Source organism: Mirounga angustirostris, unplaced genomic scaffold, assembly GCF_029215605.1.
Source record: "Mirounga angustirostris isolate CCGP_5_RB_7025 unplaced genomic scaffold, mMirAng1.0.hap1 SCAF_2, whole genome shotgun sequence".
Lineage (NCBI taxonomy): Eukaryota > Metazoa > Chordata > Mammalia > Carnivora > Phocidae > Mirounga > Mirounga angustirostris.
This window is the reverse complement of record NW_026991710.1, coordinates 175,657,258-175,677,982: the sequence shown is the minus strand read 5'-3', so window position 1 is coordinate 175,677,982 and position 20,725 is coordinate 175,657,258. Positions and strand designations below refer to the sequence as shown.

The 20,725-nt window shown below is 40.5% G+C and overlaps 1 protein-coding gene across 2 annotated transcripts in view; it reads left to right on the top strand.

The window, feature by feature from the left end:
* Positions 1–19,347, top strand: part of TNKS (tankyrase) — a 202,005-nt gene extending 182,658 nt beyond the window's left edge. For both annotated transcript variants that reach the window (XM_045879767.3, XM_045879766.3), the window contains 7 exons: positions 1,729–1,849; positions 2,983–3,080; positions 4,844–4,918; positions 5,800–5,905; positions 6,895–7,081; positions 9,979–10,135; positions 13,609–19,347. In XM_045879767.3, coding sequence (XP_045735723.1) covers positions 1,729–1,849; positions 2,983–3,080; positions 4,844–4,918; positions 5,800–5,905; positions 6,895–7,081; positions 9,979–10,135; positions 13,609–13,695 — 831 coding nt within the window. In that variant the 3' untranslated portion in view covers positions 13,696–19,347. The remainder of the gene's footprint in view (positions 1–1,728; positions 1,850–2,982; positions 3,081–4,843; positions 4,919–5,799; positions 5,906–6,894; positions 7,082–9,978; positions 10,136–13,608) is intronic.
* The last annotated feature ends 1,378 nt before the right edge of the window (positions 19,348–20,725 follow it).

Here is a 20,725-nt window from a genome sequence, read left to right as displayed (position 1 = left end):
TGGGGATGGTCGTGAGGAGTCAGTGAGGTATTCATTTTAGGAGTGGAGCTATATAGTCAACAGATACCTTAAACACTCTGCATTTCTTTTCTAGAACTTTATAGAGAGTACGCTATCCTTTGCTGGCCTGATTTCTGCTGCTTCCAGATACGTGCTATATATACAAATTCAGAAAAGCTTAAGTTTTCTTTGGATTGAAGCTACCACATCAATACGAGATCCTGTTTTTGCGTCAACCTTATTTGAACCAAAGTTTAGAAGGACACAATGGGGACATCAATAATGTAGGAAACCCTGTGCATGGCTTCCAAAGTATATTAAATTACATCTAGCTAAAAATATACAGGCTCCTATTATGTTGTGAATTATTCTGTCTCAAAGATGTATATCTCAGAACTGTTGCTTTTTAAAAGCTCTGCTCAAAATTTCCTTTTGGTGATTGGAAGTGAATTGCCCATTTTGTACAATGGAGCGATTATTTCTTAAATGGCCACTTAGGAGGAGTACAGTAAATTATTTCCAAAGAGTGAGTGATGTATGCTTGCTGCACCAAGATCAGACTCATTATATACTGTTTCATTCTGGCAATAAAAATCAGCAGAACTCCAGGCCTAATTTTTCAGGTTTGTTTGTTTTGTTTTGTTTTTAATGTTATGTGCAAGTAAAAAGGTAGAGAACACTATAGATAGATAAAACATACCTCATTTGAGTTGGAAAAAGGGTGTCTATAAAAGGATTTCTCAGTTTTCCAAGGAAAGAGAAAACTAAAGGTTCATCTTGTAAAGTAGTATTTGCATTGTCGTAGGGCCAGCTTCTTCAGAGCTAGAAAATTGCATGTTCAGCCCTCCAGAAATGTGGAGGCCCCAGATTTCATCCTGTGCATCCAGAACTCTGCCACTGGGTGGTGGTAGAGTCGCTTTTACTTTTAGTCAACAAAGGAGCTTGGTGATTTTGAGTCCAGGTGGTAGCCAACTCACCACCTCCATCCGTGGGCATGAATAAGCGGAAATTATAAACCACTGCTTTTACAACAATAGAATGTATGTGAGGCTTCAGGGACTGTTAAATCTGGGAATTTATAAGAGAACTTAAAAACCATCTATTCTCTCTTCTGAATTGGAATTTTTTATACAACGTCTATATAACTAAATATATATATACAACCTATATATACAACTTCTATATAACTATAAATCTCACCACTTTCAAAAGCAGCCTTTTCCATGCTTGACTATTTCTTAGCACTGGGGAGTTCTTCTTTATCTTGATATAAATCCTGCTTATCTAAAACTGCTTAGTCCTTTGGTCACATTCTCTTTCACTGTGCTAAGCCTCTCTCTCTTTCCCCTACCATTCTTCTCTGCTACCTGCTGGATACTGGGATCTGGTATTTCCCCCTGATTTCAAGCTTCTAGTTGTTCTCTCATATCTTGAGGCAAGCGAAAGGTGGTAGAATTGAATAATCAAAAGGAAATATAGCAGTGTTCATTTTATATTTCTACAGCATCATTTCTTCCATTTTAATTCACCATTGACTAGAAGCAAAGAAATATTGCAAGTGAGTAAAAAGCTGATAAAATTATCAAGACAACTTTAAGATTGTAAGTTCATGGTTAAAAAGAGGTAAAAGAATTTGTCTGTGTAGGTGGATATTATAGCATTGAAGACAAATGGAAGAACTGAAGAACTGTTAAAGATTTAGCAATTAATTTTGTTTCATTTTTTCAGATTACATTAGATGTACTGGCTGATATGGGCCATGAGGAGTTGAAAGAAATAGGCATCAATGCATACGGACACCGCCATAAATTAATCAAAGGAGTAGAAAGACTATTAGGTGGACAACAAGGTAAGCTTTTGGGGGGAAAAAAATAAATCTCAGAAATTAAGTGGGACAAGTAAGTTGTCAGGGCTGATGCAGCACCTCCCGCCTGCCCCCTCTCCCCCTCACACACTGTGTACCCTGAATCTCTCTGGAATCTACATTTCGGTCCTTTCCCACTGCTGTCGAATCCAGTACAGGTCACCTAATCCAGGCCACCGTCCTCTCTCCCCTGGACTGTCACAACCACCTTCCAGCTTATCTCCGAGCCTCCCCTTTGCCCCTCCCCACCCCCCACCCTCCACGCTTGCCCTGTGCTGCTCACAGAAGACTCTTTTTGAAATGACTCTATGATCATATCACTCCGTTGCTTAAAACCTTTCAGTAGAATCCTGTTGCTTTTAGGATAAAATCAGACATTGGTAACATGGCTTTTTATAATCTGACCTCTTTCTCTGACCTCATCCTGAACCTTTCTCCCCTGCCACAACTGGTAGCTCAGCCTTTTTCCACTGTACTTTGCTGTTACAAGCCTCCTATCTTTCCCCCCTGTCGGCCTCCACGTTTATCATGTCTGTGTTTCCACAAGTGCTTTCACAATAGGAAAGCAAAGGGAGAGAAGGGGAAAAACTTGAATTAGTCACTGCAGAGCCAGTAAGATCACAAGAGTCGCATGAAACTAAATGTTAGCAGTTTTTGAGCTTAAGTCTTGCTTATTTATCTGCATTAAATTAACAAAGGCAGTGAAAGTAACAAGAATAATCTATCTTAAACTTATTATGAGGTACCATTTCAAGCCATCTCACAGAGTTTTTGTAGGATAGTTCTTAGATTTTAGACCTGACTGCATTGTGATTGCAGTGTGTTTCTCTTTTGTATCAGACATAGCTTCATGTATGTTTATAATTGAATTCAGTTCAACAAAAAATTGTTGAGCCCTGCTGGGGAACTCTGTAAGAACAGATAAAATTGATCCCCAAGCCCCTCTCTATTACTTCTCTTGTCTTTGGATGTGCTTGTTCAATTTAACCTTCTGTATTAGGGTCCCATTGCAAATAATTTAGACTTGTTCCAAAATATCAAGTATTTATAACAAAGTTTTTCCTAAAATTGAGCCTGAATAGTTTGGACTTTAATACATTAATTTTTCTTTCCTACAGGCACCAATCCTTATTTGACTTTTCACTGTGTTAATCAGGGAACTATTTTGCTGGATCTTGCTCCAGAAGATAAGGAATATCAGTCAGTAGAAGAAGAGGTAACGTACATCAAAATTTTTAAATCTCTTTTCCTGAAATCTGTGGTTAAGCCTATTTTTTCAGTAGAGGTAAGCTTGTCTTACAATGACTTAGGATCACTCGCCTATCCATCCATTCTAACTAACTGCCTTAGCCATTATGGTGGCATATTGCCCAAATTCAGATAGGACTATGGATTAGGACTCTGCCACAGTGTTTTCACATCAGAAGCCTAGGGTTTCAATGGGTGGCCAACAGGTGTCTTTTCATCCTGGAGACTTTCTTGAAACTAGGCAAGTAGGAACCCTATTAGAACTATTTTCTTGTGTTGTTAAAATGCTACTCGAAGAATGATAGGAAGTGAGAATCTTGCCTCACAAATAGCAAATACCTTCTTGTTTTTATTTTCATGCAAAGTTATAAAATGTGACTATAAAATAATATGCCTGGGGCGCCTGGGTGGCTTAGTTGATTAAGCGACTGCCTTCGGCTCAGGTCATGATCTTGGAGTCCTGGGATCGAGTCCTGCATCGGGCTCCCTGCTCAGCGAGGAGCCTGCTTCTCCCTCTGACTCTCCCCCCTCTCGTGTACTCTCTCTCATTCTCGCTCTCTCAAATAAATAAATAAATCTTTAAAAAAATAAATGAAATAAAATAATATGCCTAATTTTCATGTTTGCTTATGAAATCTGCCTCAAGACTCGAGCCACCTTTTCCGTCTTCTGTCACTGTGTTAAAGCACCATAGTAAGGCTGACGGATGACCCTCCTGCCAGACAGCCGCCATAGAAATTCCCTCCCTACTGCTGGCTTCTGCCTCATTTCTTACGCATAATAAACAAAGTACCTAATGGCATTATCACAATAAATAAGCTGCCTAACTAATTCCATTATTTTGCAGAGAAAGGCATGCCTGTGTCTTTTTATTTTCTGCCTTTTAACTAGAGCTCACATTATTCTCTTGCTCGGAAGTCAGGAACAGTGCCTCAGGGTGGGTTTTCAGCTCCTGCCTGGCCAGTCTGTCAGGGAAACCTCACATCTTCATTCTCTTAGTGGTTAGCAAATTTGGAGAATAATGTCCAAAATGTGATGAATAACTTTGCAAATAGAGCGGTAAGCTAGGGAAATAACTCTTTTGAGTCAATTCTATGAGAAACTTGGGTCTTTAAAACATTTTACTTTTCCATAATTCTTTTGAATTTGGAGAGCAGAGGAAGAATGAGCACTGCTCAGAGGAAAGTTATTCCGCTCAGTTACACGGCATACCCAGCTTCTCCTGGTCTGCGGAGATGTTCTTTGAGATCCCAAATTGAAGAGATAGTACAGACTGTTTCACCTAGGGAACAGTAGTTTATTGATTTTTTAAAATTCTTTGTGTTTCTTTGAGCATTTGTTTAATGAGTATTCATCAAATGTGAGGAGTTTAAGTTTGACTTAATCCCAGTGTCGCTTCTCATTCTCAATAACATAAAATAGTAATGTGGATGACTTAATGTGATGTTTTATTTCTGTGTTTCCCCATTGTGCCTTACAGGAAAATCTTTCAAAGCTTTTACTAGAAAATAAAGAGAAAATGAAGAAGTTTAATATTTATGTCATGACTATTTTCTCATCAAAAATACCCACTAAACTTTGTTGAACCATTTTTGGTCAACTCCTATTTATTTATTAGCGCTGAATCTGAGACTCATCAGTGAAGCAGTGTAACAAGTGAATGTTGAAAACAGAGGGATGTCTTTAGAATTATATACTGGCATATTTTCAGAAAGTTATTTTGTTCTATAGATGCAAAGTACGATTCGAGAACACAGAGATGGAGGTAATGCTGGTGGCATCTTCAACAGATACAATGTCATTCGAGTAAGTCTTTAAAATTTCAGGGTGAAAATTGGATTGCAAGGCATATCTGAAAATCAAATATAGACAATGAAAAATTTTTTCTAAATGTCATATTTTTAAACTGAGGTAATTAGCCATCTGTTGCCTGGCAGTCAGGTGTCACCTTCCTCTAACCCCTCAAGACCATACTTCACCAGAAACAGAGACTGGGTGGAAACAGGAAAGCTACAGACAGAAGGCTAGATCTGCTGGGATTGGTGGTACAGATACGGTGATGGGACCCAGCTCACCCACAGATTTAGACCAGAACTGACAGTAATTTTTATCACCACTTCCGAGTAGCATTGAGGGCCTGGATTTTGAATCTGACTGAATCAGTGATTATATCAGAATGCATGTATCTCTTAATCTCAGTATCTTAACTTAAAATAGGGGATAGACGTGCTTTTTTCAAAGGAGTATCCTAAAAATGAATAAAATCTGTTGAGAACTGGCGTAACCCTTGGAAGTTACACCAGTGCCATCAGAATTCCATGGAGAGCTTTTAGAGAGCTTCTAGAAGAATGCAGATTTACAGGCCCCTGTGTCCAAACATTCAGCAAATCTGGGAGGAGTCTAGGAATAGTTTCTCTTTTCTTTAATTCTTCAGGTGATTTTGAGGTACAGCCAGGTCTAGTGCAGAATAACAAAAACCATCAGTGAAAATTTTGTCACTAAAAGCCAGAACGTTAACTTGGTTACACTGCCTGGCAGCTTTATCATTTTTAAATAATGTTTTAAGCAAACAAAACAAAACCCAAAAATTGAACCTGTCTCAAAGAAACATACTTTTCATTTTAAATTATAAACTGCCAATTAACATTCATTTCACTAATTTGCTTCTTTCTTCCTCATCCTTAAAGATTCAAAAAGTTGTCAACAAGAAGTTGAGGGAACGATTCTGTCACAGACAGAAGGAAGTGTCTGAGGAGAATCACAACCATCACAACGAGCGCATGTTATTCCACGGTGAGCAGCATGGCCTCACTATCTCTCGGGCTTTTGAAAATAAATAAAGTGGAAAGCCTCTGTTGTTGACTATATTAGTGTTGGGCTAAAAATGGGTTGTTTAATTTTTTTTTTTTAATTATGTGTTGGTACAGTTTGCTAATGCATTGCATGTTAGCACAGGCTTTCCAGGGTGTGCAGAATGAGAATCACTTATCTGGAATGGTTTCAGAACTTGTATTGCAAGTTGAGCCATCTAGATAGTGAAATATTTTTATTACAGTTTAACATAATTGTTTCATTTTATCAGATTATCTGTTTTTGTGTAAAGTAAGATTGGGTGTAAAACCTATATATATATATATTTTTTTAAGATTTTATTTATTTGCGAGAGAGAGAATGAGAGACAGAGAGCATGAGAGGGAGGAGGGTCAGAGGGAGAAGCAGACTCCCTGCTGAGCAGGGAGCGCGATGTGGGACTCAATCCCGGGACTCCAGGATCATGACGTGAGCCGAAGGCAGTCGCTTAACCAACTGAGCCACCCAGGCTCCCCTAAAACCTATATTTTTAAAGCCAAAGGGACTTCGCTGTCTTTTTTTTTTAGAGAGGGAGGGGTGGGGTGGAGGGGCAGAGGGAGAGAGAGAATCTTAAGCAAGCTCCATGCCCAGCACGTAGCTTGACGTGGGGCTCAGTCCCACAACCCTGAGATCATGACCTGAGCTGAAATCAAGAGTCAGATGCTTAACCAACTGAGCCATCCAGGCGCCCCTGTACTTTGCTATCTAAAATCTCATGCCATCTGCAAAATCCATATTACATCCTTGCTTGGCAAACAGTGGGTCGCTGCTAAGATTCCAGTACGAGAAATAATTTACGTATGGTAGACCATCTTACAACTTCATTTATACATTATTAATAACTTACTATTAACCTGCCAAGTGCAAATAGTTTGCGGCTAATTGAGGTTCTAGAAAAGTATTCAAAAACTCATCTGTGTTTCTGTTTTTAGGTTCTCCTTTCATTAATGCCATTATTCATAAAGGTTTTGATGAGCGACATGCATACATAGGAGGAATGTTTGGTGCCGGGATTTATTTTGCTGAAAACTCCTCCAAAAGCAACCAGTATGTTTATGGGATTGGAGGAGGCACAGGCTGCCCCACGCACAAAGATCGGTCATGCTACATATGTCACAGGTGAGCATCTTGCCTTTGTGATTGCTCTCCTCGGGTCATGAGGCCGGTTAGCTCCTCAGGCTCTGCAGAAGTCACAGCTTATCCTCAGTGTTACTCATAGTGAATCACACAGGTTTGGGGTTGGACAGGAACAGCTGATCAGCCTCTACCCTAGTAGGAGAAACGACAGCAGAGCTGATAGCAGGGCTGGTAAGAACCAGATACATGTGAGCCAGTCGTAGGTTACAGTGAAACTCCCTCCGTCTTGACTTTCTCGCTCGGCATCCCTTGCCTTTGCTGCTTCAAGGTCAGGAAAAGAAGAGGTTGAGAATTACTTCTGTTGAAGAACCTCTAGCTTTAGACACGTTTGAACTGAGACACACAACTTCTGTAAACAAGCTGAATCTTTGTTTCCGATGTTGCTAGAAGTGCTTTAAGGCAGGATATGTAATTAGCCTTGAGAAGTCCAATTTCAGAATATTAACTTTGGATTTAATAGTAAGCAAATGAATGTTAGCTTTTTAAATAGAATTTTAAAACTCAAATTCAAGAGAATAACAGTATACTCTCTCTGAATTCAGTGAAAAAAATACCATTCTCTTCTGTGCCATTGGAAAAAATACAAAAGAATTGTACATTACAAAGATTGCAGTTGATTGCATTTTTCTTTAAATTAACCATATGGAAAGTCAGGTTACTTAGAGATCTTGTAATTCAGGGGAAACCCCAAAAAGACCCAGATAGCCTCAAAATTCGTTATGGTTGTTGACCTTAAAACTTCCTGTTCTCTGTTACTTTATGAAAATCTTACAACCATCAGCAGTTCTAGGATGGATGCGGTATGTCCAGAAGGAACCTTCTTTCTAGTAAGGTCGCTGTGGTTAATAACACACAAAAGTTCCCATGTATGTAACATGCAAAAACTCTGTTGTTGCAGGCCTATCCTAAATAAGCAATAAAAGTGAACCTAGATGAAGATTAACAGTTGCCCACTACAATTAGACACGTAAGTTTATGTCTTAGCCAGGATTTCCTAGGAAACAGAGCCTGAAGCGAAAGCTCATGTGCTAGCGCTTTCTTGGCAAGTGCAGTACCGGGGAAGCAGGAATGAGGGCACAAAAAGAAGTGCGGCGAGCAAAGACAGTGAGGTGCCTCAGTGAGTTGGCCTGTTCGTAACAAGTGCAGTCGGTTGCTCAATCCGTGAGACATCTTCAGAGAGGCTGTGTGAACTGCTAACTCTCAGAGCAGTACCTTGTGGGAGACCAGAGCTGAATTTACCTGCCGGCTCCTGTCTGGCACGGGTCACCGTTTGCCCCACAGGGCATTGGTATCCCCCCCGTTTGGGGCTGCTGCATCTGCAGAAGGCAGCGCAATGCACAAGGCAGCGCAATACACAAGGCTAGCCAGTGAGCAGGCAGAAGCCAGCACTCTCCACCTGCCCGTCCGCTGCCCGCAGCCTCATGGGCTGGTCCTGCATCTTCTCCCGCCCCCACAGCAACTGGGGAGCTCAGGGGCAGGAAGCAGAAGGCAGGAGGCAAGGGCCTGTCAGGTTAAGTTGCGTGTGACATATGGACTGGGAGTAGCCATGGCAGTGGGCCCAGCGGGCTGAGCGGGCAGGGTCCAGTGACACCATAGGGCTGCCATCATATGGAGAGGGGGCTCAGACACCTCCCTGTAATGTAGATCAATTGGGGCGCCTGAGTGGCTCAGTTGGTTAAGCGTCCGACTCTTAATTTCCACTCAGGTCATGATCTCAGGGTCATGAGATCAAGCCCCATGTTGGGGTCCTCGCTGCTTAAGATCCTCTCTGCTCCCCCCTCCTCCACCCCCTGCTTACATGTGCATGCACTCTCTCACTCTCTCTTAAAACAAAAACAAAAAAATCTTTTCCTCTGGGACCTACAGGAGAATTCAGCTGATACCAAGCCAGCACCCCACAGGGTCATTAGTAAGATCATGCTAAAAAAGCCAGCCCAGGCAGGACCCAATTATACTGGGTCTGGCACAATTTTGACTCAAAATAGTATCTCTGATTAGTTATAATGCAAAGATCATACTCTATTACTAAAAACAAACTATTTGAATAATAACTATTTTACACATTTAACAGTATGATCAATCTCACTGAATAGTTAAAATGTTTGTAGTTTATATTAAAGGATTGCAAACTTTGATTTTAAAGGGCCACATAAGAAATATCTTAGGCTTTGCAGGCCACCCTGTCACAGTGACTGACCTTGGCCCTTGTAGTGCAAAAGCAGCCACAGAAGACACATGAACGAATGTGTGGCTGCATTCCAATAAAATTTTATTTACAAAACCAGGTGGCAGACTAGTGTTCACCCATAGGCCATCGTTTCTCAATCCCTAGTTTATATAATGCACTTTCTTCCCGATCAGCATCTCTTGTCCTCTGTAATAGTTAACATCTTCCCCAGTTGGTGTTTCACCCACGTAAGATGATTTCCAGCCGTACAGTTAAGCTAAGCGTTTTTGTATGTGATCCGCTTTTATTATCACTTATTGTATCCTGGTTTTTACTTCTTCGTAATGAGTAAACCCCCATCTTGATTTCAGATGCCGCTGCCGTCTCTGTATTTGCTTCCGTCTCTCCCCGTTCATCCTCATAAGAACTCAGTTTTTGCTAGGATTTCTCTTCTCCCACTAGTCAGAACTTGCCAGGTATTTTCTGTCACGGATTCTGTAATCACACCAAACTACTGTACCTATTGAGCCTGCCGTTTATGGTAAATCGGGATATCAAAGCCCATCCCATCCCATTCCTACTCAAATTCAAAAGTGACATTTTAAATAAGCTTGAAGGATTAACTACTTTTTAGAAAATCAAGAAACCTAACAGTTCTATCACTCTAAGATTTAATACTTCGTTCAAAGCATTGCTTTCCTTTTTTCTTTAGGCAAATGCTTTTCTGTAGAGTGACCCTTGGAAAATCCTTTCTGCAGTTCAGCACCATGAAAATGGCTCATGCCCCTCCAGGACATCACTCAGTGATTGGGAGACCAAGTGTGAATGGGCTGGCATATGCTGAATATGTCATCTACAGAGGCGAGCAGGTATGATACGCATCAAATCAGCATAACTGAGCTACTAAACATGTCAGTGCAGAGAGCAAAGAGTAGCTTCCGATTAAGGAAGGAATTTTCTTTATGGCTGTACTCACCACAGGCTGGTCACGTAAGTTGAATCTCTGTATTTCTGATCATGGCACTTAACACAGAACAATAGCTGTCTGAGTTGTAAAGCTGTAGTGTGTTAAATTTCTGCCCACTGCTTGAGGCTCCCAAGTAAAATTGTCAACAAGCAGGAAAATTTTCTATCCTTTTTCAACCCAGCCCTAAACTCTCATAGTACTGCTAAATGCCTATCGATTTATCTAAAAACAAAGATCAGTTTGTCTGAACTTAATTGAATTTCAAGTGGATACCTTAACTACTCTGATGGAGAACTTGGCGGGGGGGGGGGGGGGCAGGAAAGGAGAAAGCAGGAATTAATTAAGTACAAGTAACATATGAAAACAATATTTTATATGCCATCAGTCCTGGGCCAGGTAAGGTATGGAGTAGCCGTAGGAAAGGCACACGAATCCTGAACTTCATTTAGTAGATGTGTTGATTGTGGTGCTTGGGCAAAGCAATGGAACTCCTTCACGTGTATTGTAGGATTGAGCAAATGAGTAAATGTGTTGATGTTTGATTCGGGAGCTGGGATTCTCATGGTGGAAGAAGGGACATACAAATCTGCAATGAGGGGATGGTAAGAATGACTGTAGAGATGGACTGAAATTAGAGGTATTGATAGGACCTCATCGTTTCTAATATATGTATGTATGTTTGTGCACTTGTAAATATATGTGTATAAAGGTATGTGTATAAGAGTAGATGTAGGCCCATGTATGTATATGAGCATAGACGTGCATATATTTCTTAGCACTGTCTCCTGAAAGCAAGGACACCCTAATAGCAGTGAGCACACCTAGACCTAGATCTTGGTCTCTAATACCATTCCCCACCAAAAGGAACCCAGGCTCTTTGGAGAAACAGCTAATTCCAGGACTGAAGCAGAATAGGAACAAGGTGAGCCTGGAACATCCTGAAAGTAATGAAGTACTCAAAAAAAGTGGGGAGGGGGGAGGGCATGTCACAAGGACACAGAGCCAGCAGGAAGGGGCTCCCACTGGCCAAATCTGGAACAGTTTGAACACCAAAATAAATACAGTAATAAATTTTAAACCGCTGGAAAAAATAGGAGTTCATGATTCTATAGTGATAACAAATAGATAAAGAAATAAAGGAAGGGTTAAGGAAGGCTTTTGCTTATAGTAGAAAGCCAAGGGCAGATGAGTAGATGTGGAGGGAGTACTACATTTGGAAAATCATCATCTTGGGACCATTGTGACAAGAATCATAAGTGGATGCTAGATCTAGGAGATAATTTTGATTTAAAAAAGGATATTTGCATGGTCTTATTAACTACAAAGGAGGAGAAAACAGTAATTATACATTGGAGAAGGGGCAATGCCTTGACCAGATGATCAAAATTAACATCATCAATAAGGGACAGATAGAAATAGAGTGTGCCTCAGATATGATATTCTGAGAAGGGCACAACATTGTCTATGCAGTATGCCAGCCAAGAATGCATAACCTTGGTCTAATCAAAGTGAGGACTGTTCTATTAAAAAAAATGTGGGAAGACTGGATTCTCCAGAAATGTCAATATAATAAGACAGAGAAAGGCTTTAAAAACTTTCCAGATTAAATGAAACCCAAGAGACAGGACAACTAACTTAAGGTCCTGCCCCCCAGTTGGACCTGGTATTGGAAGAGAAACATAATTAAATCGACTGAGAACATTGGAATATGAATGATAGGTATTATATTAAAGTATTATATCAACATAACATTATAATGTATAATTACACTTTTTGTACTTTTTATTCTTGCTGAGACACCCCTTAGGAGGGACTTATCTTTAATGGATCATAATAATAATGTTAATAGTAATAACTTACACATACTGGATTCTTACTATGCCAAACCTGTGTTGAGGTATATTCCCTCTAAACCTACTTTGTTGAGAGTTTTTATCATGAATGGATGTTATACTTTGTCAAATGATTTTTCCGCATCTATTGAAATGATCATATGGTTTTTATCCTTTCTCTTACTGATGTGATGTATCATGTTGATTGGTTTACAAATATTGAACCACCCTTGCAACCCAGGAGTAATTCCCACTTGATGGTGATGAATGACTTTTTAAATGTATTGTTGGATTCGGTTTACTAGTATTTTGTTGTATTTATTTTATTTTGTGGATTCCATATATAAGTGAAATCATGGTATTTGTCTTTCTCTGTCTGACTCACTTCACTTAGCAGATACCTTCTGAGGCCATCCACATTGTCACAAATGGCAAGATCTTTTTTTAATGGCTGAGTAATATTCCATTGTGTGTGTGTGTATATATATATACACACACACACATCACATCTTCTTTATCCATTCATCTATCAATGGACACTTAGGTTGCTTCTGTCTTGGCTACTGTAAATAATGCTGCAGTGAACATAGACGTTCATGTATCTTTTTAAAGTCTAGTTTTTTTATCCTTTATTACTTTTTATTATCTTACTCCATATCTATATGCAAGTAATTTGTAAGTCAGCATTCAGCAAAGTATTTTTGGGCCCCAAAACACTTACCTCACCAAAGCATACAAGTTTCCAGCCACAGAGCACTCTGAAATACTGCATCTAGTTGTATCATTATGTTATATTTAGGGTTGAAGAATTCTTCTACAGTGTACATGGTTTTAAGGGTTTTTGTTGTTTTGGGGTTTTTTTTGCCCCCCACCCAGTTGTCTTGGTAGTGACTTCCTCTAAGAAATATTCTTTCCATTCCAAACACAGAGCCTTTCATTTTACATACTGCAAGAAAAAGAGGCTAAAGAGAAAGAGAACAAATGGGGTGGAGAGTCTCAATCTGAACCATTATGTTACCTGTGAAAGTTGCCTTTTATTAGTCACCTTTTAAAAATGATCTCCAAACTGTTCCCTCTAAGTTAACTGGTGATTCAACAAGCCTCACCCTTCCTCCTTCTAGCTCAGTGAGTCATATTTGGGAGTAATTAATTTAAAATCGGTTCAGCCAAATTGCTCCTCACTTAACAGACTTCTATTTAAATATATGCTATGTGACAGCACTGAGTCAGGTGAGGTGGAAAAGAGAGAGATTTTCTCCTGCCTTTAACAGCATGTGCATGAAGGATGAACGCAGTACTTTAGAGTGCTCAGAGTGGAAATAACATTACAACAGTTCTCTAGATTATGGGGTCTAGACATGTTTCTCTGCAAGATATAGGTGTATCTTGCATGTGTGTGTTGTTTAGGCACCTATTAATTGGCTGGCCTTCGCAGGCTCTTGGGTGTGTGTAGAATATCGGTGAGGATCAATGGCCTCTGAGACTTCCACTGAATACTGTACCTGCCAAAGGAGTGATGTGTTTTTCTTCCGGCCCTCTGCAGGCATACCCAGAGTATCTCATCACGTACCAGATCATGAAGCCGGAAGCTCCGGCACAAAGCGCCACAGCCGCCGAGCAGAAGACCTAGTGAACGCCCACGGGGAAAGGCCACATCGGATTTCAACTTGGGACTGGATTACAGTGGATCGTTTCCAACAAAATCAATATTCCGTAAATCTCTGACAGCCTAGAAAGAAGCTGTCTTTTATAAAGCATTGCTATAGTGATGAATAGAGTATGAGTAACTGATACATACTCAACTGCTACTGTTCTCTTTGAGGAAATGTTTACAGGGGCGGCCTTTCACCATATCTCAGGCTCATTTGCGTTGCAACTGTCCATTTCTAAAACAAGATTGCTTTGATCTAGGCTTGGAAATGGAAAAAAAAGAAAAAGAAAAAACCACAACCAATACTTTCCCAAATTTCATACTTCACACACTACATTTGCTTTGTTCTATATGGCACGTGTATGTAACAAATGTACACATATGATAGGCTCATTTTTAATTTTTTCTAAACATGCATCATTGTCTTTTTTTTCTTTTTTTCTTTTCATTTGTTTGTTTACTTTGAAAATGAGCCGGAACCTTCTCAAGGATATTTTGCACAAAGTCACACAGACTAAAATCATTAGCAATTCAACCCAAGCTTCTGGCTGAGCAAGACTTAGTTTCCCTTTTTTTTCCACTTGGATTTCTTTTGTATCCATACTTCTTACCATTGTAAATTGGGACGGGAAGGAAAAACATCACGCTTTAGTTTCCTTTTATGAATTGGCCAGTCTTGGCAGGGAAAGGCACAAAGGTCAACCTGACTGAGGAGCTCCCAAGTTCAGAGAAGCCCAAGCCGCTGAGGGCCCCTTGCTCCTCCGGATCGCAGCCTGCCCCGGGGGCATTCAATTCAGGACGGTGCCGGAGACCCCAGGAGACCCCAGGAGAGCACGGCCAGGGAAAGGTTGGAGTGATGTTTCCGGTGCTCAGGAAACACCACAACACGGGGGGAGGCCTGGCAGGGGAGCAGCGCTGAGACGAGCAGGGAGCGTGTGGTTCCCTGAGACCACAGCAGGAAAGGATGTCAGGGCCTGCTCAGAAAGTACTTCTCTTCACTTCAGCCCAACCACCGGGTAGTCGCCCCCCAACATTAGCTGCCTTATTGCCAAATTCGGCGGAATTATTGTACTTCATTAGAATCACAATAATCTTTATTGTTTCTCCAGTTTAGAAAGCTAGGATTCAAATCCTCTTTAGTAAGTAGATATGCAAGAACTTTTGTGTTTACTCCAGGTTTGGGGTTTATTTGGAGTGAGGGGTTTCAAATAGTTTCTGTAGGTCCCGGCACTACATTTTCGAACCGTTTCTTCAAACTTCTTAACAGACAAGGAGAACAAAAACTGAAACCAAAGCTCTTTCAGTTATTTTTGTAAAGGAAGGTGGAGAAATACTGTTTCTTCAGGAAATTCCTACTTTGTTTTGCGTGTTTTAATCATTTGCCCAGTGCACACTGACGCTTGTAAAAGATGATCCGTTACACCTCTCACACTTGCCCTTTGCACCTTAACTGAGCAGCACATTGACTGCATTAATTTGTTTGCTTTGACATGCTGTGCACCTGCTCAGCTTTGAAGCAAAAGTGACATAAATGCGGTTAAAAAAAAAAAAAAAAAAGGAAAAACAGTGTGATGCAAACTTGCCCTTTCAACCTAAAAGTTCCGAAAACTAATTTGTGTTTTAATGCAGGCTGACGAAGCCATGACCTCATTTAATCTCCTAAAGGAAAACAAAATGGTGACATGCAAAAATTCTGGAATAGGCTCTTAAAATAGACATTTAACTTTCTTTTTGGCTTGAGTCCAACGCTAGAACTAGGCATCGGGAGCTAGTTTGAGTTTTATAGCAGAATCTTGCATGGGTCCTCAACATGAAATCAAGAATTAGCCTCAGTTGTTGCTTCTATTGAAGTTTTAGTGACCCAAGCTGGGTGTTTGTGTCTTGGCTACTTTAATAGCACTAGAATTCCATACGAAGCTTCGGAGTTTCATATTTGTTAAGAGGGCTTTTTTTTTTTCTCCTTCCCTTCTTTTTTTGCTGTGTGTAACAATGGGTTGAAGGAATGGCATCTGTATAGTTTTCAGTAGCTGTGAAGGTGTATATTACTCGCCTCCCCACTTTTAGCTATAGTTTAAAACAGTAAACACAGCTGTGATTTTTAGTTCAGTAAAAGGGTGACTATGGGATAGATATCAAAGCTTTATAGCAGATAAGCCACTATTCGACTGTGGTTATATGTTGTTTCCATCATACTAACTAGATTAATGGATGTTTTAAACTTCAGCCTTACACTTGAGAAGTTAAACTGTGGTTCAGTATTTAAACTGCCAATGTTACGTGTCTGATGTTCTGGGTGCCGAGTAAAGGTACTGTGTAAGGAAGACATTTGCAGTGCTTCTTGTCTTGTAATGATTCGAGTGTATAGTAGTTATTGAAAGAATGTGTATATATTATTCATCTGCTAAAGAGAATGGGTTAATTGATATTTCACAGGAGCCAAATACATTTTTTCAAAACTTGAAAACCAAAGGTCATCATGAGTGCCCGCAAGTTAGCAAAAGTTGATTACATTTGGAACTTCCATCTATAACAGTGTGAAAAACCCTTTGGAATATAAAAGCATGGCATTAACTTAGGCCCAAATCCATTTAGTTTCTTGTATATGCACTATATAGGAGCACTAGCAAGTTGAGGAGTTCCAATAGGGCCTCCCCTGAAATGGCCCGTGTGTTTCCCAAACCAAATGGAGAGAGAACCTGGACACCTCCACCAGCTTTCTTGCAGTTCTAAAATTAAATCCTCGAGACCTGATGGTTCTCGTGTACTGGGTATTGCCACCTGGGTTCTTGAGTCATAAATTAAGCGTAAGTTCAGTGCTCTGGGCTGGATGCTTTCTCCATGTACTTGGCCTCCTTCCCTTTTCCCCAGGTTGCTAGTCTGGAATTATCATTAGCTCCAGTGGTTACCTTTGACCCCAGTCATTTTCCTCCTTTCTTCATCTTGAGTCTTGCAGAAGGAGACTGTACCTCTGTTTCCATATCACAACCAGAACCGGATTAGGCCTCATGTACTCTGCTCTGAAGATTCTGCCAATTTGCTAACAAATGACAGCATGGAAACCAGAGTTTTACTTCTATGCAAAAATGACAGCAGTACAACCAGGATTCTTATTTACCTTTTCTTTCTTGGAATTTGGAATTTCTAGCTTTCCATAACATAAATAGAATAAATAATATTAGGATGTTTTCCTGACAGCGTCCTTGTGATCCTTGACCTTGATGTCAGCAGCTAGACTAATTTCCCTTTGCTCTCAAAATAGCAAAGTGCATTGATATATACAGAGAAATGCCTGAAGAGGGCAAATAAAGTAATATAGACTAATACTCTGTTATTATAGTCTTTATACAAAAAATAACACTTTGGTGTGCGCTCGAAGAGCAGTAAAATGCAATAAGTCGCCTCAGTTTTTCTTTATTTCAGTACATCCACCAGCTACACAAGGGGTATTGGCCATCACTCACTGCCCCCCTTTCTAAACGCATGCGCTCTTCGGGTTCCCACAAACAGCCTTGCAAACAGAAATGGGGTGTGTTTCCAAGCACCTTGCCTCCATTGTGGCCAGAACCCACTTGTACGGTAACGTGTGATAAGCAGCCTTCTTGCTGTGATTTTTGTTGGGCAGTTATCTTCCATAGAGCTATAGACTTTAGTCATTCAGGGAACACTCAAAACTGACATTAAGATAGGGTTTCATGTGTCAGAAATTTCATTGAAAAGACTAAACTGAAACTTGTCCGATGTCAAATCAGTGACAGAAAAATATAAAGAAAGTTAATTGTGAAGATAATATTTCAGCTTTGGTTGGACACTTCTAGCATATGACTAGGAAATGCTTTTTCAAAAAACCACCCTAAAAAGTAAGGCGTCTTCAGATACCTTGTGCATTCTGAAATTAATAGACAATTAAATATTTCTTCTTAAGAAAGCCTTAACTATGGCAGAAACTTTTTAACCTTTTATAGCCTAATAAATAAAAAGTTGTAATTCCATTTCTTAGTGTTTGAAAGGTGTCAGTGAGTCGGGTGCGTCTCCACGTAGGTCACACCCGTGAAGCTGATTTGATGAGGGTCTTGTTTCATAAGTAATGCTCTCTTACATACCAAGGAGCGGATCTAATCAATCTCATCCGATTTCTCTGTCTGAAATTCCTCAGCTACCAGATATTCTGGTTTAAAGAAATGCTAGCAAGATTTCCAAACCTAGTCAGTGTTGTGGGGGCGGGGGGGACACAGCAGCATCTCATGAAGATACCACGTGGGATCTCAGTGTCGCCCAACCTGTTTTTTAATCATTTTAAATTACAAACCGTGGCTCTGAGTGAAGGGCAGTAGGAAGCTCCAGATTTTATACCCTCTAAGACCAAACCCGCTCGTGATGTAACCAATTTTATACATCTGCCAGAGGGCCCTGCCTCCTTTGAAATAACATTCACACCGCCCGGATGATTGCATTTGGACTCTTCCTTCATTCATGTTTTCTATTCTGCTCTACGCTTTTCACACCCACCCACTCATCTTTTCAAACAGATTTCTAATGCTCCATGATACAGATTGTTTTGCTACTTTTTACCTGTCTCCACATTTCTGCAGGCAGCCCTGAAAACCCTTTGTTGATTCAGAGTGTTTGCGAAGAAATGCAGTTAAACTCTGGTAGTGGGGTGTCTCACACACACTCCCATGCCCCTCCCCAAGGTTCAGGATGAGAAGCCAGAAAACACAACAGTGAAAACGGAACCAAAATCTTTGAGGCTAAGAGCCTCGACCTAGAAGATGACCTTGACCCTATAACCATTGTATTCATTACACAAAATACTTAAATTCTTCATGTGCATATAATACCTGCTTCTGCTTCCATTGTTTCAAGCTCATTGGTCTTTGTGGTAGTTGTATTTGTCTTTGATAACTACAAACTGAAAAGGTACTTTTATCAACAAGGTTTCTGAAAAACATTTACAAAACCAGCTTTGAGGAAATCTAGAATGTTTCCTGGCGACAGCATTTGGAGTAGTGGTAATTGTATTTTCCCATTGTGATGTTGGTCTGTGTGAGTAACCATCGTAGTGACTCTTTGGTTCATTATCGATGTTGTTTTTATTTTTAGTCTTGGTGTGACCCACCAGTGGCAGGGGGTTCCAATCCCCTCCCTTTGCTTTTTTGCATTTGTCTGTTTGTAGGATTGCCAGATAAAATACAAGACACCCAGTTACATTTGAATTTTGGATAAATAATTTGTTAGCTTAAGTATGTTTCATGCATTTTTTGGCATATATTAATGGTAAGAAAAAAAGTTATTCGTTATTTATCTGAAATTCAAATTTAACTGAGCATCCTGGCTTTTTGCTTCGTTTTATTTTGTTTTACTAAATCTGGCAACCCTGTCAATTTGGTCATGGGAAATCGCTCACAGCATGTAAATCCTTCTAGTCGTCACTGTCTTTCACGTGGAATGGAAGACCTTTTTTCCCTCGCCCTCTGCTTTCCAAAAGAGGGCGTCAAGGAACTTCACCTGCCTGCGTGGTGGGTTTCTATTTAAGACATCTTTATGATTATATTTAACCTGTAATTGTGCTTTGGCTAAATGTCTAACAGTCCTTGTAACTGTTTAATAGTCAATAAAAACATTTTTAAAGTATACGGTGTCTGGATAGCAGTCAGCTCTGAAGTGTCTTCATTTCCCTGTTCATTTCAGCCCGAGCAACCTTAACACGACTGACCTGCAACTGTCAGAATCCAAACACCGACTGTCCTCTCCTCTTCCTACTGAGATCTGTGCCCGCAGTGCCTTATCCACACCTCTCGGCTCGCAGGGCAGTTAGCCAAGTACAGCAGGAGAAGCACGGGCTCCTTCCAGAAATAGCTCTACATAAATAAAAATTTGTTAAAAAATAGAAATTGCTCTGAAATGAAGGGGCGTGGCTGGCTCCCAGGGCAGCTCGGAGGCCCTGCACAGACTCCGTGCCTCCTCCGTTCCCAGCACAAGACCTCCCTCATGCACAGCACCTGGCTCCTACCATGAAGAATGTTGTTTCCTTTTCTTCCATTCTCCTTTCTCTGGGCCTAGTGACTCATTAGGTAGCAAATCGGGAGCTAGAATTTCATCCATAACTTCTTTGCCAGAGGGAGTGTCAGAGTCACAAGGAGACAGAATTAAGTACTTGAAAGCATGCTAATAACCCTACAAATAACAATACCTATCACTGAGTCCTTACTGTTAGGAGTGAGTTGGACATTTAGGTAGTCAGGCCTTGTCCCCAACAAGAAAAGATGGGAGTCAGGACAGCTAAAATAAAACAGCACTAACATCCAGTTTTGCAGCTTAGGACCGCACTAGCATTCTGCTTTGCAGCCTTTGCAGAAAGACTTCTGCAAAATGTCCTAAAATAAGGCAATGAACCACAAAGTATTTGTCACTATCACAGGCAAGGAGTGGTTAAGACATAAGCCCCCCAATATCAGCAGAAAAGACCATCCACACGTGGACATTAACCTAATAGGTAGACAGATATGTGACCAAAGCCCAGTTTGACACGACTCAGCACACCCTGATTGCTTAAGAAAGTTCCGCAAAAGAGCTCATAAAAACCCCTAAACTTAGAAACTCTGGGGGCAACCCTCTCGGGCACCCTCCCTCTCTGGGAGCTTTATACTCTTGCTCAATAAACTTTGCTTTGCTGCCCACCACTCTTCATCTGGTCTACCTCTTCATTCTTCGAAGCAGCGGGATCAAGAACTGCGGGCCCTAGAGGCGGAGAATTCCTGAAACATGATGATGAACCAGGTACTCATTGTCATTAATAATCCCAACATCCCACAAAGTAGGAATTTTAATCCCCATTTTACAGATAAAGAAACAGACTCAAAGAGGTGAAACAATTTAAATAATTTATGTCCCAGAATTCTTTCCAATATAGACTTTGGCACCTATTGCTAGGCACCAAACCTGACTGCATCTGAAGTTTTCAAGTTTCCATGTTTAAACGGGCATGAAAACCCCAGAGCAGTGACTCTTC